Source organism: Zygosaccharomyces rouxii (assembly GCF_000026365.1).
Source record: "Zygosaccharomyces rouxii strain CBS732 chromosome G complete sequence".
Classification (NCBI taxonomy): Eukaryota; Fungi; Ascomycota; class Saccharomycetes; order Saccharomycetales; family Saccharomycetaceae; genus Zygosaccharomyces; species Zygosaccharomyces rouxii.
In genome coordinates this window covers 1,281,868-1,296,029 of record NC_012996.1, presented here as the reverse complement: position 1 = coordinate 1,296,029, position 14,162 = coordinate 1,281,868, and the positions used below count along the sequence as shown (strand labels likewise).

General features: G+C 39.4%; 4 protein-coding genes across 4 annotated transcripts; 1 reads left to right on the top strand and 3 right to left on the bottom strand.

Moving 5' to 3' along the window:
* Positions 1-102: 102 nt before the first annotated feature.
* SNF2 (SWI/SNF catalytic subunit SNF2) lies at positions 103-5,141 on the bottom strand (the record flags this gene model as incomplete). Its single annotated transcript, XM_002498622.1, has 2 exons — positions 103-4,998; positions 5,082-5,141. 2 exons carry the CDS (start codon positions 5,139-5,141, stop codon positions 103-105), a joined length of 4,956 nt encoding a protein of 1,651 aa, XP_002498667.1.
* A 413-nt stretch (positions 5,142-5,554) lies between these two features.
* On the bottom strand, positions 5,555-7,318 carry TAF7 (TATA-binding protein-associated factor TAF7; the record flags this gene model as incomplete). Its single annotated transcript, XM_002498621.1, has 1 exon — positions 5,555-7,318. The coding sequence occupies one exon, from the start codon at positions 7,316-7,318 to the stop codon at positions 5,555-5,557; it is 1,764 nt and encodes a 587-aa protein (XP_002498666.1).
* Positions 7,319-7,530: 212 nt separating this feature from the next.
* MTF1 (RNA polymerase specificity factor) lies at positions 7,531-8,556 on the top strand (the record flags this gene model as incomplete). The annotated part of the gene is made up of 1 exon (XM_002498620.1): positions 7,531-8,556. The coding sequence occupies one exon, from the start codon at positions 7,531-7,533 to the stop codon at positions 8,554-8,556; it is 1,026 nt and encodes a 341-aa protein (XP_002498665.1).
* Positions 8,557-8,707: 151 nt separating this feature from the next.
* Positions 8,708-13,861, bottom strand: RRP5 (Rrp5p; the record flags this gene model as incomplete). The annotated part of the gene is made up of 1 exon (XM_002498619.1): positions 8,708-13,861. The coding sequence occupies one exon, from the start codon at positions 13,859-13,861 to the stop codon at positions 8,708-8,710; it is 5,154 nt and encodes a 1,717-aa protein (XP_002498664.1).
* Positions 13,862-14,162: the final 301 nt, after the last annotated feature.

Genomic DNA, 14,162 nt, shown 5'->3' with positions numbered 1-14,162 from the left:
GGGACTTTATGAGTAAAGAAAAAAACAAAAATTAATGTTTATGCAAGGATAAAATAGATTAAATTATTAAATAAATAATTATATATATAACCTACATGGTTATCATGTAGAAGATGATCCTCCTCCATCATTCGGCTCTACCGAATGGGGTGTTTCAGAAGGTTCGATGGTATCCATCTTTGTACCATCAACCGTCGGTGAGTCACTTGCAACATCAGCAGCCGCACTATCTTCAGGAAGTACTTGTGCCAAGTTCAGTGGCTTCGTGGCAAAACTCTCCTCAAACTTACTAAAATCTAGTAGTCTATCATCCCCAGTCATTTCTCTATATTTATCAGTAACAACTTGCTCCAGCTCTACAGAGTTGATGTATACCAAGGAATCTTCCGTATTGTAAATTCTTGCATTTAAAAAGATCAAATGGAAATCCTCAAGAACTTGCTTCAAAGAATCATAGGAAAAGGATTCAATGGCAGAATTAATCGTTTCAAACGCTATTGGGTACTTGATCAACTGGTAATAATCAGGGAATAATTCCTTTGGTGGTTTCTCCAAAAAGATATCTGATAATCTTGCTTCATCATCACTGGTGTATTCGAGAGCATAATTGTACAGCTCTCTAGCTTCTTCAGAAACTTTGATTCTAACATCTTGTGGTTCAGTCGTAGCAGATGGATCACGAACGTACTCCAAGCCTGCCTTCGGCTTGGGTGGACGACCACGACCCCGACCCCGAGTGGAGCGGACACGACCAGCAGTCGTCTTCCTGCCTCTGCCTCTGCCTCTACCTCTCGTACTTTTAGAAGTAGTCTTTCCAGCAGTCACAGGTAACGTTGGTGAAAGTGCCATTGTGGCATCTTCCACCGGTTCCTCCAGAGTTGTCGGTCCATCAGGAAGAGGTGGTTCATCTACAGCGCTAGTCTCTCTTTCAGCTAGAGGCTCAATAGAGGAAGTCGGCGTTTGATCACCACTAGCGGCTTCCCCATTCCCATCCTCGACCTTAAGCTTTTTCGTTCCAAAACGGGATTTACCAGCCTTACGCCTCTTAAACCCTGAAGATTCTCCGTCTGCATCTTCTTCGTCACTAACTTCAAACTGTTTAAGCCATTGCTCTTCAGACATATTATCATTATATGCCATAGTCTTACGCTCTCTGGTACCACGGCCTCCATAAGCAACAGTTTCAGAATCCTCACGTTCTAATTCGATATCTAAATTCTGATGGTAAATTTCCGGAAGTTCGTTGCTTTCCATCAGTCTGGTTGTAATACCCATCTCTAATGCCTTCCTTGATTTTTCGGCATCAATTTCAGCAAATTTGATCAATTCATCATCATCTCTTGCCAAGATTTCGTTAATTTCATTATCATCGATTTCCTCCTCTTCGTCAAGACCCATTTCTCTTCTCCTTCTTCTTTCATCTTCAGCATCTAACAAAGACCTCAACAATGCTTCTTGTTCTTCTGATGTGGATTTATTATCGAATTTACCGGCCTGAATAACCTTACCATCTATATCCAACTTCTTGTGAGCTTTTTCCAAAATCACCTCCTCTACAGAATTTTGAGTAATCAATCTTAAGATTTTGACTTCATTCTTCTGACCAATTCTATGTGCTCTATCTTGTGCCTGTAAATCTTGATGAGGGTTCCAATCGGTATCAAAAATGATGACAGTATCTGCAGTCTGCAAGTTCAAACCTAAACCACCAGCTCTTGTAGATAGAATAAAACAGAAGTAACCGGCTTCTTCATCATTGAACAGCGAAAGTAATTCACTTCTTTCATCCGATTTGGTGTGTCCATCTAATCTCAAGTATTTGATATCGATGTATCTTAGGAAATCCTCCATAATATCCATGATTTGAGTCATTTGGAAAAATATTAAGACCCTGTGGCCAGTTGCTTTGAGTTTGGGCAGGACCCTCTCCAGTAATTCCAATTTTCCCGCTACACGCCAAATGGCAGCATTTGTCTCTCGGGTCGGGTTGATTTGATCCTCAACTGCCTCGAAGACAAAAGGGTGGTTACAAATCTTCTTTAATTGCATGATTTGATTGTTGAAACCACGTAAACCGACCATTTTTTTGTTAGTTTGGTCACCGATAAACAAACGACGGTGTTTTAACATCTGTTGGTACATGACACTTTGCAAAGCGCTCATCTTACATTTGATGACTCTTTCCACTTTGTCTGGTAATTCTCTTTCCACATCTTTTTTCAAACGACGTAACAAGAATGGTCTCAATACTTTATGCAACCTCCTAATGACCAATAACATCTCTTCTTCACTTAATTCTATCTTATCTTGCCCACCAGCACTGGAGAAAGGCGTGTTGAACCACTCGTCAAATGATTTAACAGAATTGAAAATTTTCGGTAAGACGAAGTTCAGCAAAGCCCATAATTCTGGCAGATTGTTTTGAAGCGGAGTACCTGTTAAGATCAACCTGTAATCAGAGTGGTAAAAATTGTTTAAGGTCAACGACAACTTAGATTGTGTATTTTTCATTCTATGTCCCTCATCGATGATCATATGGACCCACTTAGGTTTTGAAAGAACAGACTTCTCCTTGATCACATATTCAAAAGTAGTTATTACGACATCAAACTCACCTGATTTAATTATAGCTTGTTTAGCCTTTCTCTCATTTGGCGAACCTTTGTAAGCAATCGTCCTTAGAATAGGTGCCCATTTTTCAAATTCTGAACTCCAATTAGTCAAGGTAGAGAGAGGCACAATCACCAAGAATGGTCCTTTGATATTTTTCTTTTCATATAAATAAGTGAGAAGCGAAATAGTTTGAATTGTCTTACCGAGACCCATTTCATCAGCCAAAATACCGTTCAAATGATTGTTAAACAAAGAGACCATCCATTGTAAACCTTTCATCTGGTATTCCTTCAGCTGACCACCAATAAGAATAGAAGGTTGTTCCTTAATATCTTCTTGAATCCTATGGGCCACGTTATAATAATCGACATTTGATGATTCCTCATCGTCATCATCATTCATTGTGGAGACTATGTCATGATCTTCACTATCTTCTTTCAAATGCGAATCTATCATATCCCTCGTATACTCCTGCTGATCCTTAACAGCTCTTGTTAGTGAGTCTAAAAACGCATTGGTTTGTCTCAATAAATGTGTAATTCTCGTATCCTTTGTTTGATCCAACAACTTGATATATGCCTCTTCATCATTAGCTTTCAAAGCCATCAAACGCTCTTTAGCCTTCCTTTCAGCCCTCTTCTGTTCTTCCTTTTCTATATTAGCATGAATACCAATAAGCTTGTGACCGAATTTTACACGCTTCGTTCTATTGTCTAATCTTTTGTTGTAAAGGTCAACACACGATGTCCTGACAGCTTCCAATTTCTTAATTTTTTCCACTCTTTTCTTCTCATATTGTAATGATTCATGCTTCTTATAAAGCTCACCTGTGAGCAAAGCATCTTGGACATTAATATTCCTTATCTTGGAAAGAAAATTTGGGTGAGTATTTGTCAAAAGAGAACTTTGATACCAAAGAAACTGTAGGACATGTCCCCTAACTGCTTTTTGCAATGGTAGTAGCTGTAAGGCATAGTAATCATAAATGCATTGGTCTTTGAGTTCATCACTAACGGATTCATCCAGAACCTTGGCTAAGCAGTCATCAACAGAGGTATCCAAATTAAGCGCTATAAGAGTTTGATAAATTTCTTCTGCCGTATGGACATCAAGCCCCACTGGTAATAAACCAGGTGTTATAGTCAATTTAGGTTTGATAGCATTGGGGAAAAGACTTTGATAATCAACCATTTCATTTGGTGTCGGCGGCAAATCATACGAATCTACAACCAGGTCTGGATTGTCTGTATCGACCACACGCCCCACTTCCTTTGTCTTCTCGACAAATTCAGATAATGGTATTGGTGCCTGTTGTTTGGGCGGTTTCTTGGCCTCTTCGGGAATTTGAGGCTGTGGTTGAGGTTGTGGTTGTGGTTGTTGCTGTTGTTTCGGTGGCTCGACAGGATCAGACTGGGAAGGCTGTTGATCACCAACATTACTTAGCGACTGTTCTCTTTCCTCCTTCGATTGGACATCACCACCAGGAGTGCTTAAGCTACCAGCAGGCGTCCCACCTATACCATTAGGAGTACCGTTACTTTCACCACTTGGTGTAGCAGCGGCGGACATTTGGGCTTTAAGAATTCTTTCCTTTTGTTGCTGCAACTGTTGGTTTCTTAACTGCTGTTGCTGCTGCTGCTGTTGCCATTGCTGCCTTTGTAATTGCTGCTGTTGACGCTGCTGCTGGAACTGCAACTGTTGTAATCTAGCATTAGCCATCTGTGGAGTCATCTGTCGAGGAGCTGGCGACTGTTGTGGATTTGGACCTTGCATCTGCTGCTGTTGTGGTAAAGGTGATTGTTGTTGTCGCTGTTGTGGTGGTGGAGATTGAGCTGGGCCATTTTGTTGCTGTTGGAGCTGCCTCTTTTTTACAAACTCACTCAATGCCATTAACATTTTCTTAAAATCTGGTGCACTGCTGACTGACTGTTGGATAATATTCTGACATTCTGGAGAGACTGGCTGTTGATTTACTAAAGATTTTAATGAGGTTATTTGTGCCTTCAGTAATTCCGATTGTTCAGCTGTGAATATCGTAGAATGATGAGAATTGTGTCCATTGGTTTGTTGTGCACCTTGAGGCGCCGATTGCGAAGAAGATATGCCTGGTGATCCTGATCTCGGTTGTTGTAGCGGTATCGGTTGCGGTGTTCCTGAAGCTTGTCTCTGTTGATTCATCGCTTGCATCGACGGCATAGCATATGGAACCTGTTGTTGTTGCGGTGGCTGCTGCTGCTGCTGCTGCTGCTGCTGATGTTGGTGTTGGTGTTGTTGTTGCTGCTCTTGCTGCTGTTTAGCAGCAACATGCAGAACCTTGGTGAAATATATGAACTCCGGTACATTAGGCGCATTTTCACCGTGTTCGTTCCTTAACTGCTGCCATCTCTAATAATAATAGTTTTAACCTGTTAGTAAAAACGTCAAGACCATAATTGATAGTCATCAATAGAATTATAATTCACACATACTAAGTAGCAGCGATTAATTTCTTCCTTGGTGAACTGTCTTTGAGGGATTTCCAAGTTCATTACAAGGTATAAGAAGCCCTTGTTTAAATACTATCAACTGTATGCTTTAAACACAAGCGAAAAAAAACTTCAAAATATAAAATCGTATCTCAATTGAACTCCAATGTTAACTGATTAGGCCGTGCAAATGATGTCCCCTTGAAAGCTTAAATGGACAATACGGTCAAATACTTTTTCCTCTTCCCTATGAGCCCTTTTGCTCTTCTTAGTGTAAATGTACTCATTTGTTTACCAGCAACGACTCTTTTTTTCCTCCTACTGAAAAAAAAAAAATGAGGCTCTAAGTATCGCGCTGTACGACAGGCGATAAGTACTAAACTAATGGAAATGGGAATGTTATTAATGGCGTCGTATGGAAATTCTTAATGGGTCCAATGGGTATTCCAATCGTTTCTAAAAGCCTAAAATTAGCCCTACGCCTCAGATTCCTCACCTTCTTCTTCACCTTCGTCACCTTCTGCACCGAACAGCATCATCATGTCAAGATCGGTTTGGTCCAATTCTTCGTTTTCTGGTTTAGGACGTGATTCTTCGTCTTCTTCGTCTTCTTCTTCCTCTTCCTCATCTTCTTCCTCATCTTCGTCTTCTTGCTTTTGGGTATGGTCTTGGCTACGATCGGGATTCTCTTGTTGTTGTTCTTGCTGTTGTTCCTGTTGTTCTTGGACCTTCTGCTGTTCTTGTTCTTCCTGCTGATCTTGCTGCTCCTCAGATTGAAGGTCTGCCTCTAGTTGGGAGTCGCCTGGCTTCAACAATATTTCATCACTTAATTTCAACTGTTTCCTCTTGAGTTCCACTTCTTTCTCCAATTTAACGATACTATCTATAAATCTTGATTTCAAAAGAGGATTAGTAGCTTTTTGTAATTTTGTCTTCGTATGAATTAAGGTAGTTTCCAATTCGTGCAATTCATCCTTCAGTAATTCGTTATGTTGTCTATCTTCATTAACATGTTGCTTTTCGGTACCACCACCATCTTCCTCTTCCTCTTCGTCCTCTTCGTCCTCCTCACCATCCTCTTCGTCCTCTTCACCATTATCTTGTTCCACGTCATCGCCTGCCTCTTCTAATACACCCATTGCATCCTGGTCCTCATCACCAGTTTTCGCATCTTCTTGATCACTTTGAAATGCTGCATCAAGATCCAAATCATCATCTTCTCTCTCATCGATATCCGCGAATTGAAACGATGAAGGTTCGGAATCTTGTATACTATCGAAATTGGTTACATGGTTAGCTGAAGTAGATTTTCTGATTGCTTCGTCCTCATCAATTAATTCGTATTGAACGTCCTCTGCTTGCTCATCGAATTTTAGTAACCTTTCTACTACCTGCTCCACATAATCAAATTCCCCTTGTCCCATACGACGTCTAAATCTCCTATTTCTAACGTTGTAAAGAGCCGGAGTTATACCGTGTTTATAGTCATATGGCTTCAGCACTATCTCATCCATATATTTGGATTCTGCGTCGGTAAGCGGACCACCATTAAAACCTTTGATGAATTTCTTTTTAAAGTCGTTAATCTCATCCTTATATTCTTCAAAATGTTTCGATATTAGATCTTCAGAATCTGGAGGTGTCAATCTGAACACATCTTCTTCATTTTCAATCACCTTAATACAGAGTAGCATTTGACAAACGTCTAAAGTCTTCAAAAGATTTTTCCTATCTACACTTTTGTTAACCTCAATTACAGTCGGCAAATTGACAAGGACTGCGCCGTAGGATACATTATTAATATTGACTACGGCATGTCTTTGTCCTTTCCATTTAATACTAATCCCTGAATAATCACCAGATTCAATAGAATTTTTGACAAATTCAGCACTTAGATCTGGTAAGATCCTAAGTATTATACCTTCCTCCATTAGTGGATCATCCTCCACATCGGATGCTTCTGAATCATAACCTTCACCGGGAACTCTGATGGGTTTAACTCGCAGTCTTGGCGCTTTCGCAACTTTTTCTGGCTCTTCAGAGTTCTTTAGATTCAATTTCAGCTTCATGCCACCGTTTGGTTCAGGACTCTTCTCCTTCTTCTTCCCCAAGTTGAGTTTTAGCTTAGGCATATCACCTTTCTCTTCCTTTACTTTGGTCTTTGAGCGCACTCTTTTAGACTTTGGTTCCGGCTCAGGATTCTCAGGATTATCTCTTTTCTTAATCTTAATTACTGGCATGTTGATTCATACAATTGAAAGCTTATAAGATTGATTCCTTGACCTTTTCAATACTTTAACTTGGCTATCAATGTTAATCTTTGTTACTTGATATTATTTTCATGTTGATGAAATGGGAAAAAAAGAAGCTATATGAAAAATTAAGCGATAAGCTAGTAAAATATCAGTAAAGATCGTAGAGTTAAGGCACCATTGAATCTTCATCGATCGTCATGTCATTGCCTGTAGGAAGTTACACACAATTAAGTAAAATCAAACACTTTTATGGGTCTAAATTCCTACTTAATGAGAAGATTCACGATAAAATATTGGATAAACTGAAAATTGAGAAAATTTTCAAAACCCCAGGGGAAATGAAAGTGTTAGACCTATATCCTGGTCCTGGACAACATTCCGCAGTCTTTTACAATCGTTATAAGCCCAAACAGTATGGTGTTATGGAAGCTAGACCGGATTTCCTAAAGACATTAAAGATACAATACGAACGTTCGCCCATTCAAATATTTGCCAAGGATCCCTACGAATGGACTTCTTATACTGACTTGATCGATTCTGAGAAGGCATTTGTTCCTGAGAAGCAACCGCACGAATCTCTTAATGATAAATTTCTGATAATTGCCAATTTGACCAATTCCGCACACGAAGGTTTACTAATGCAGTGGTTTAACTGCATAGGAAATACTAATTGGTTACAAAGATTTGGACTAGTCAAGATGTTGTTGTGGGTTCCTATTTCTTCAGCAGCAAAACTTTTGGCGGCTCCCGGAATGCATCTGAGATCTAAATGTTCTGTAGTTAGGGAAGCATTTACTGATACTAATCTAGTAGCTATCTCTGATGGCAGTGAGAGAGAACAGTTCGATGATGCACTTTGGAAATCAAGTGATCCTTTAATTTTCCAAAATGAAGATACATATCCACAGCGCGGCAAGGGAATTGCTTTATTAGAAGTGAATCCAAAAAAGCATACTACCGACCTAGATAATTGGGACTATGTCACAAAGCATCTACTCATTTTGAGAAAGACTCGACTTAGAGATGCTGTAGAATCATTGGGACATGGCGCAAAGGATTACTTTAGTCAAAAGGTTGAGGATCCGACGTTCCTAGACAAATATCCCGTAGATTTGACCAACGATGATTTTAAATATTTGGCCAATCTATTCAATCTATGGCCTTTCAAACCAGATGTCTATATGGACTTCATCGATATCTATCAGGAAGAAGGTGTGATGTGAAGACAAACACACACCCATATGTAGCGATACCCATATTACCGGATAAAACACCGTTCATGTATAAAGTGAAATAATATATACTACTTTAAATCCTAATGACATGCTTCTATTCTACGAAAAACTATTTTACACAAAAAGAATAGGGCCCAGACTAATCTTCGTTAGCCTTTGGATGATTTTCAGCATATTCGATAGCCTTAGCCTTAACGTACTCTTCAGCTTTACTATCGTTCTGCGTTTCCTCAAATTGTAACCACTTATTAAAGAAGAATTTAGCTTGTTTTCTTGTGAGTTTTTTGACAACAATACGTTCAAATAAATCCTCGACTTTCTTCTTATCACCTGTCTTCATTTCTTGATCCAAATACACGTTCCACAAATCAATTCTCTTAGGAACATCAGCAATCAAACCTTCAAATAATGAACGACCTCTTTCTGGCTCACCCTTATTAAATTCTAGTTGTGCGAATTTTCTCACAACATCAATGTGGTTACGCTTAGCCAAGATTTGCAAAGCTCTCGTCAAAATTGCACGAGCCTCTTCAGGTTGGTTTTGAGAAATTAGGAATTCTCCCCAAGATACCCAAATGGATACCTTTTCAGAGCCGAATTTCTTAGCAGTAGCCTTGAATAAATCAGCGGCTTCATCAAATTTCTCACTCATTTGATAAATGCTTAATAGCTTGTTGTGAATAGTGAAGGAATCCATGTATTGACAAGCTCTCTTAAAAATATCATTCAAAGTCTCATCGGTACCAAATGTGTTTTCCAAGTTGAGAAGAGCAACCCAGATATTTAATTTTTCGAGTTCTTCCCTAAAATTGATTGTCTTCAATGCACGTTCCGCAATTTCTCTTGCTTTATCCACTTCACTCAACTGCAATTGAAATGCCATATAGTTCATCCAAACAACTGAAGAGTTTGGATCACCAAGAATTAAACGCTCGAAATCACCAACAGATTCTGGTGCTCTAGTATTGATTTCGATAGTTTTGTCTTCAACGATCTTATTCTTGTTCCTTTGGCGTTTGGATTTGTTAGACTTCGTGAAATCTTCATCTTCGTCTTCTGATTCTTCGTCTGGTTGTGTTTGATCTAAAATACTGGCTGTCCAGTCGAAATCGGCACTTAAACTTAATCCATCGGAGGAGACCTTTGGCTTTTTAGGTTCTTCATCTTCTTCTTCAGGCTCAGCCTCCGATTCACTGTGGTTATAGTCAACACCTTCCATGACTTCGTCTTCACTTTCAGAAGCTTCATTTGCCTCACTAACTGCATTGTTCACATCTTCTTCTTTAGAGAAACGAGATGCCTTCAAACTTAAAGAGATCTTTCTCTTTTCTGCATTGACCTTGGTAATGTAAGCCTTAACCCTATCACCAACACCAAACAGAGAGTTTAAATCCTGAGGAGCTTCATCAGCAATTTCAGTACGATGAGCAAGACCAGTGAGGTTGACAGTATCATCTAACTTAACAAACACACCAAAGTCAGTGACATTTTTAACATGCCCATTGAAGATATCGCCGACTTTGATATCATCATAACCTTTCAAAATCTTCAAATCACCATTGACTTCGGATTCCCTCAAAGTCAACAAGATACGGGAGTCGTCATCACAATTCACAACCTTACCGACGACATGTTGCATTGGTTGGTAAAATTTCTTCCATTCCTTGATGTAAGAGTCCGAAAGCTTACTAACTGGAACAAATGCCTCCAGATTTGAACTCAAATAAACAAAAACACCTTTATCAGTCGTACCTTTAACCAAGGCTTGAACAATAGCACCTTTCTTTAGATCTTCATGAGAGCTAATGGCATGGGTCTTGGCAGCTGGAGAGCGTAAAGAGAGCTTGATTCTTGAATTCTCTTCATCTACCAAAAGAACAGTGGCTGACACGATTTGATTCTGCTTGTCCTTGAAGGCCTCTGGCAATGGAATAGAGAAATCATCCAAAGCGTCAGTAGCAAAGGAAATACCCTTAACACCACTACCTAAGTCCAACAAGACATACTTCTCGTTCACCTTCAGAATACGGGCTGGGACCTTTGTACCTGGTTGAGCGTCCTTGATATTGTTAATGGAATGGGATCTACCTGTAGCTGTAATGGTTGCATGTTCTTTATCGATGCCGGTTACTCTAATTTTGAAAGCTGTTCCAAGTGGGAAACTGTCTTCAAGATTATCAGATAATTCGGCACCATCATCCACAAGGTCCAGAGCAGATACTTTGGCTTTGAGGCGTGGAGACACGGTTAACCACAAGCTGTTGTTGAGATGGTTGTTTATGAATCCAAGAACTTCTTCATCGACTTTAACGTCTTCAATGTCTTTAGCTTTGAATTCGTTACCTTTCAACTTAGAAGGCTTTACAGTCAACTCGAGAACAGTGCCTTTTCCGACTTGGTGTGTGATCGGCAAGAACTTGTGACTCTTGACATCGTGGTTACCGATAATACGTACATCGATAACATCACCCTTTTTGAAATTGGCCAAGGGTTGTTTTGGATCATTGATATCCTCGATGTGATCGAAAACTTCTGCCACGTCGACTCTACCAAATATGTTATCAGCTAAAATAATATTGAGTTGGTTCTTCTTAACAGCTTTAACCTTACCTTTGACAATCCTACCCAAGGTAAAATCTTCTGAAGTTTTGATATTTTCATCTACAGGATTAACGATCTCAGCATCGGATTTCTTGCCATTCGAAGCATTCTTTGGTTCTTTCAATGACAACAAAAATCTTTCATGTTCGTCATCTGTTCTTAACAAGTATGCTGTCACAGATTGATTCACATAAAATGTTTTGCTAATGTCAACATCTCTGCTTTCCACTGCATAACTTGGGAGTACCAAACCCACAAACTTACCATTAAATGCCACAAAGAGACCCTTCTCAGAGATTGATTTGATGTAACCATGCATTGGGGTCGTGGGTACCTTGGATTTAACATCTTGATAGTTGATAGGTAATAAATCTTCCTTAGCGTCCTTGATGAGAGATTCCTTCAATGACATATTGAAGACATGGGTCCTAACATCCTTATCGATAACCAAACCCTTCAGTTCAGAACCAATCTTGATTTTTTTCAAAGAGGCTCTGTTTTGTTCGATTCTAGCATCTGAAAGATGACCAACGTATATCACACCACGTAAACTTAGGTCTTTCAGTTCGACCACCAAAGAATCTTTAGTCTTCTCTGCAACAGTAACATCAACCAAAGTTCTACCAGGAATCATTTCTTCAATGGATTCCTTCTGTTGTGCAGCAAGATCGTTGGAAATTTTACAAGTTGCGATGATCCTGGATCTTTCTTCATCTACTTCGATTAATTTGACTGATACTGTTTGGCCTAATCTTAGATGATCTTGAGGTCTTCTTACGAAAACTTCTGATATTTCAGCATTAGGTAAAAATCCCTTTAACTTACCAAAGAAGGTTAAGAAACAACCTTTAGTATGGAATTGTTGCACTGTAGCTATAGTAACTTCATTAGCACTTTTCAATGCATTAGCTGAATCATAGGAGCTGATAACTTTTGTATTTTCTTCATCAAGACCAACTAGAGATTTCTTTAAAGTCGCAAAAATGCGGCCTCTGGCATCGACACTCAAAACTCTACACTTGACTTTTGAGCCAATTTTGAACTTTCTTTCAGGATACACCAGTCTAATATCAGAGATATGGAGAAGTGGTACAAATGCCTTAAATTGACTGCCAAATAGTCTCAACTCTATACCCTTGGACGAGACAGTAACAATTTCACAACCAGTAACTAATTCACCTGCCGGTATGTCTTCTGCCCTCAGATATCTTAGTTCTAAAAGTTTTGGATCGGTACCTAATTGATACAGTTTATCGACACCATTGTAGCCGAGCACTCTAGCGTCGGATCTATTTTTTGAGGATTCCACTAGTTCACCTGCCTTGGATAAGTGCACTTGACCGAACCTCTCATCGTCTAATGCCAAATAAATATATTCAGAATCGCGACCTAAAACTTCACAATTTTGACAAATGTGACCGACTGGGAACGCATCTAGAGCTTCATCTTTAGACCATTTAGATTCTAAAGACAAGATGTTAGGTAGAATCGATAAAATTAGAGTCTTTTCATCTGATTTAGATGGCAATTGAGCAATGATACGACACTTGATATTGGAACCAATGGCAAAAGTGTGCCTTAGAGCCTCTTGCTTGAAAATACGTGATTGATTTATTCCCAAAAATCCTGGTAACATACCAAAGACCTTACCAAGAACACCTTGTTCTGTGATCTTTTGGCACATGAAATCGACCACTTGACCTGGAACTACCACATCTATCGAAGAAATCTGTGTTATCTTGTTACTCTTAGATCTAAAATCAAAATTAACATTAACAGTTCTACTTGATTTCTTGACAACATTTGCTAAGAACACAGATCCTGGTAAACACTGCCAACCTTGCGGTATATCCTTCTTAGAGACGAATCCAGTTAGGCCCTCGATACCTAAATCTAAAATAGCACCATGGTCTTCCATACTTTTAACTGAACATTGGACCGCAGAATATTTATCCAAATCTTCTTCACTAAAACTGTTGACTTCAGAAGGTTCCAATGACAATTCTATTCTTTTCTTGTCTTTCTTCTTCCTTCCAGAATCCATGGCGGAATTTATAGTAACGCGACATCTTAACCATTGTCCCAATTGAAAGTATTGGTTCAAATCTGGTAGTTCCTTTGATTTTCGAGCTTCTGCTTCATCTTCGTCGTCTGAATGATCGTGATCACTATCTTCTTCATGATCACTAGCATCCATTTTATCATCTAACTGTTCCAAGATGGATGTAAATTGTTCTGAAATGTGGGTCATTGTAACGAATCCTGAAATACCATCTGTGAACGAAACTGTTAGATCATTCTTATTAATCGAAGATACTTGACCCAAAAGGTATGAATTAGGCTTTAAAGTCTTGAAACTCATATGTTCTACTACGTTGAAAGTTTCATCATCGGCAGCAGCAGCAGCAACAGCATTGGTTCCTTCAGCGCTAGTCGCTTGAGGTTTCGTAGTCGTCTTCTTCTTTTTGGCGGGTCTGCTACTCACTTCCTCTGAATCACCACCGTTATCACCGAACAGAACTTCGCTAGCGGCTTCGTTTGCCACCTTCTTCAACTCCAATGGAGTTAGTGCAGATCCACCACCTCTGGGGAAAGAAACCTCTGCAGTATTCTTAAGAACCGAGCTCGTAGGCTGCTTTGTCGAGTCCTGTCTCACAAGAGGACTCTCATCTCTTCTTCTCTTATCAGGCATGACTCCAGTGAACCTCGAATAAATACTTACGAAAGCCTCCTAGCAACCTGTTTCTCTTGTATATTTATATTAACTAGTACGCCATCTTAAGCTCATCTCATCTCATCTCATCGTCTTTATAAAATTTTCTACTCAAGTGAAAAATCATGATTTACGGAGATTTTTTTTCAACAAGCTCATCGCATTGAATAAGAACTGCCTAATATTGGAAGCTAAGCTGAGAGGCGTTACCGTCTGTAAGCTTGGTGTTTTAATCGTCTTGAATGGTGTCAGCTCTTCTGCATTGACTACTACGAATTTT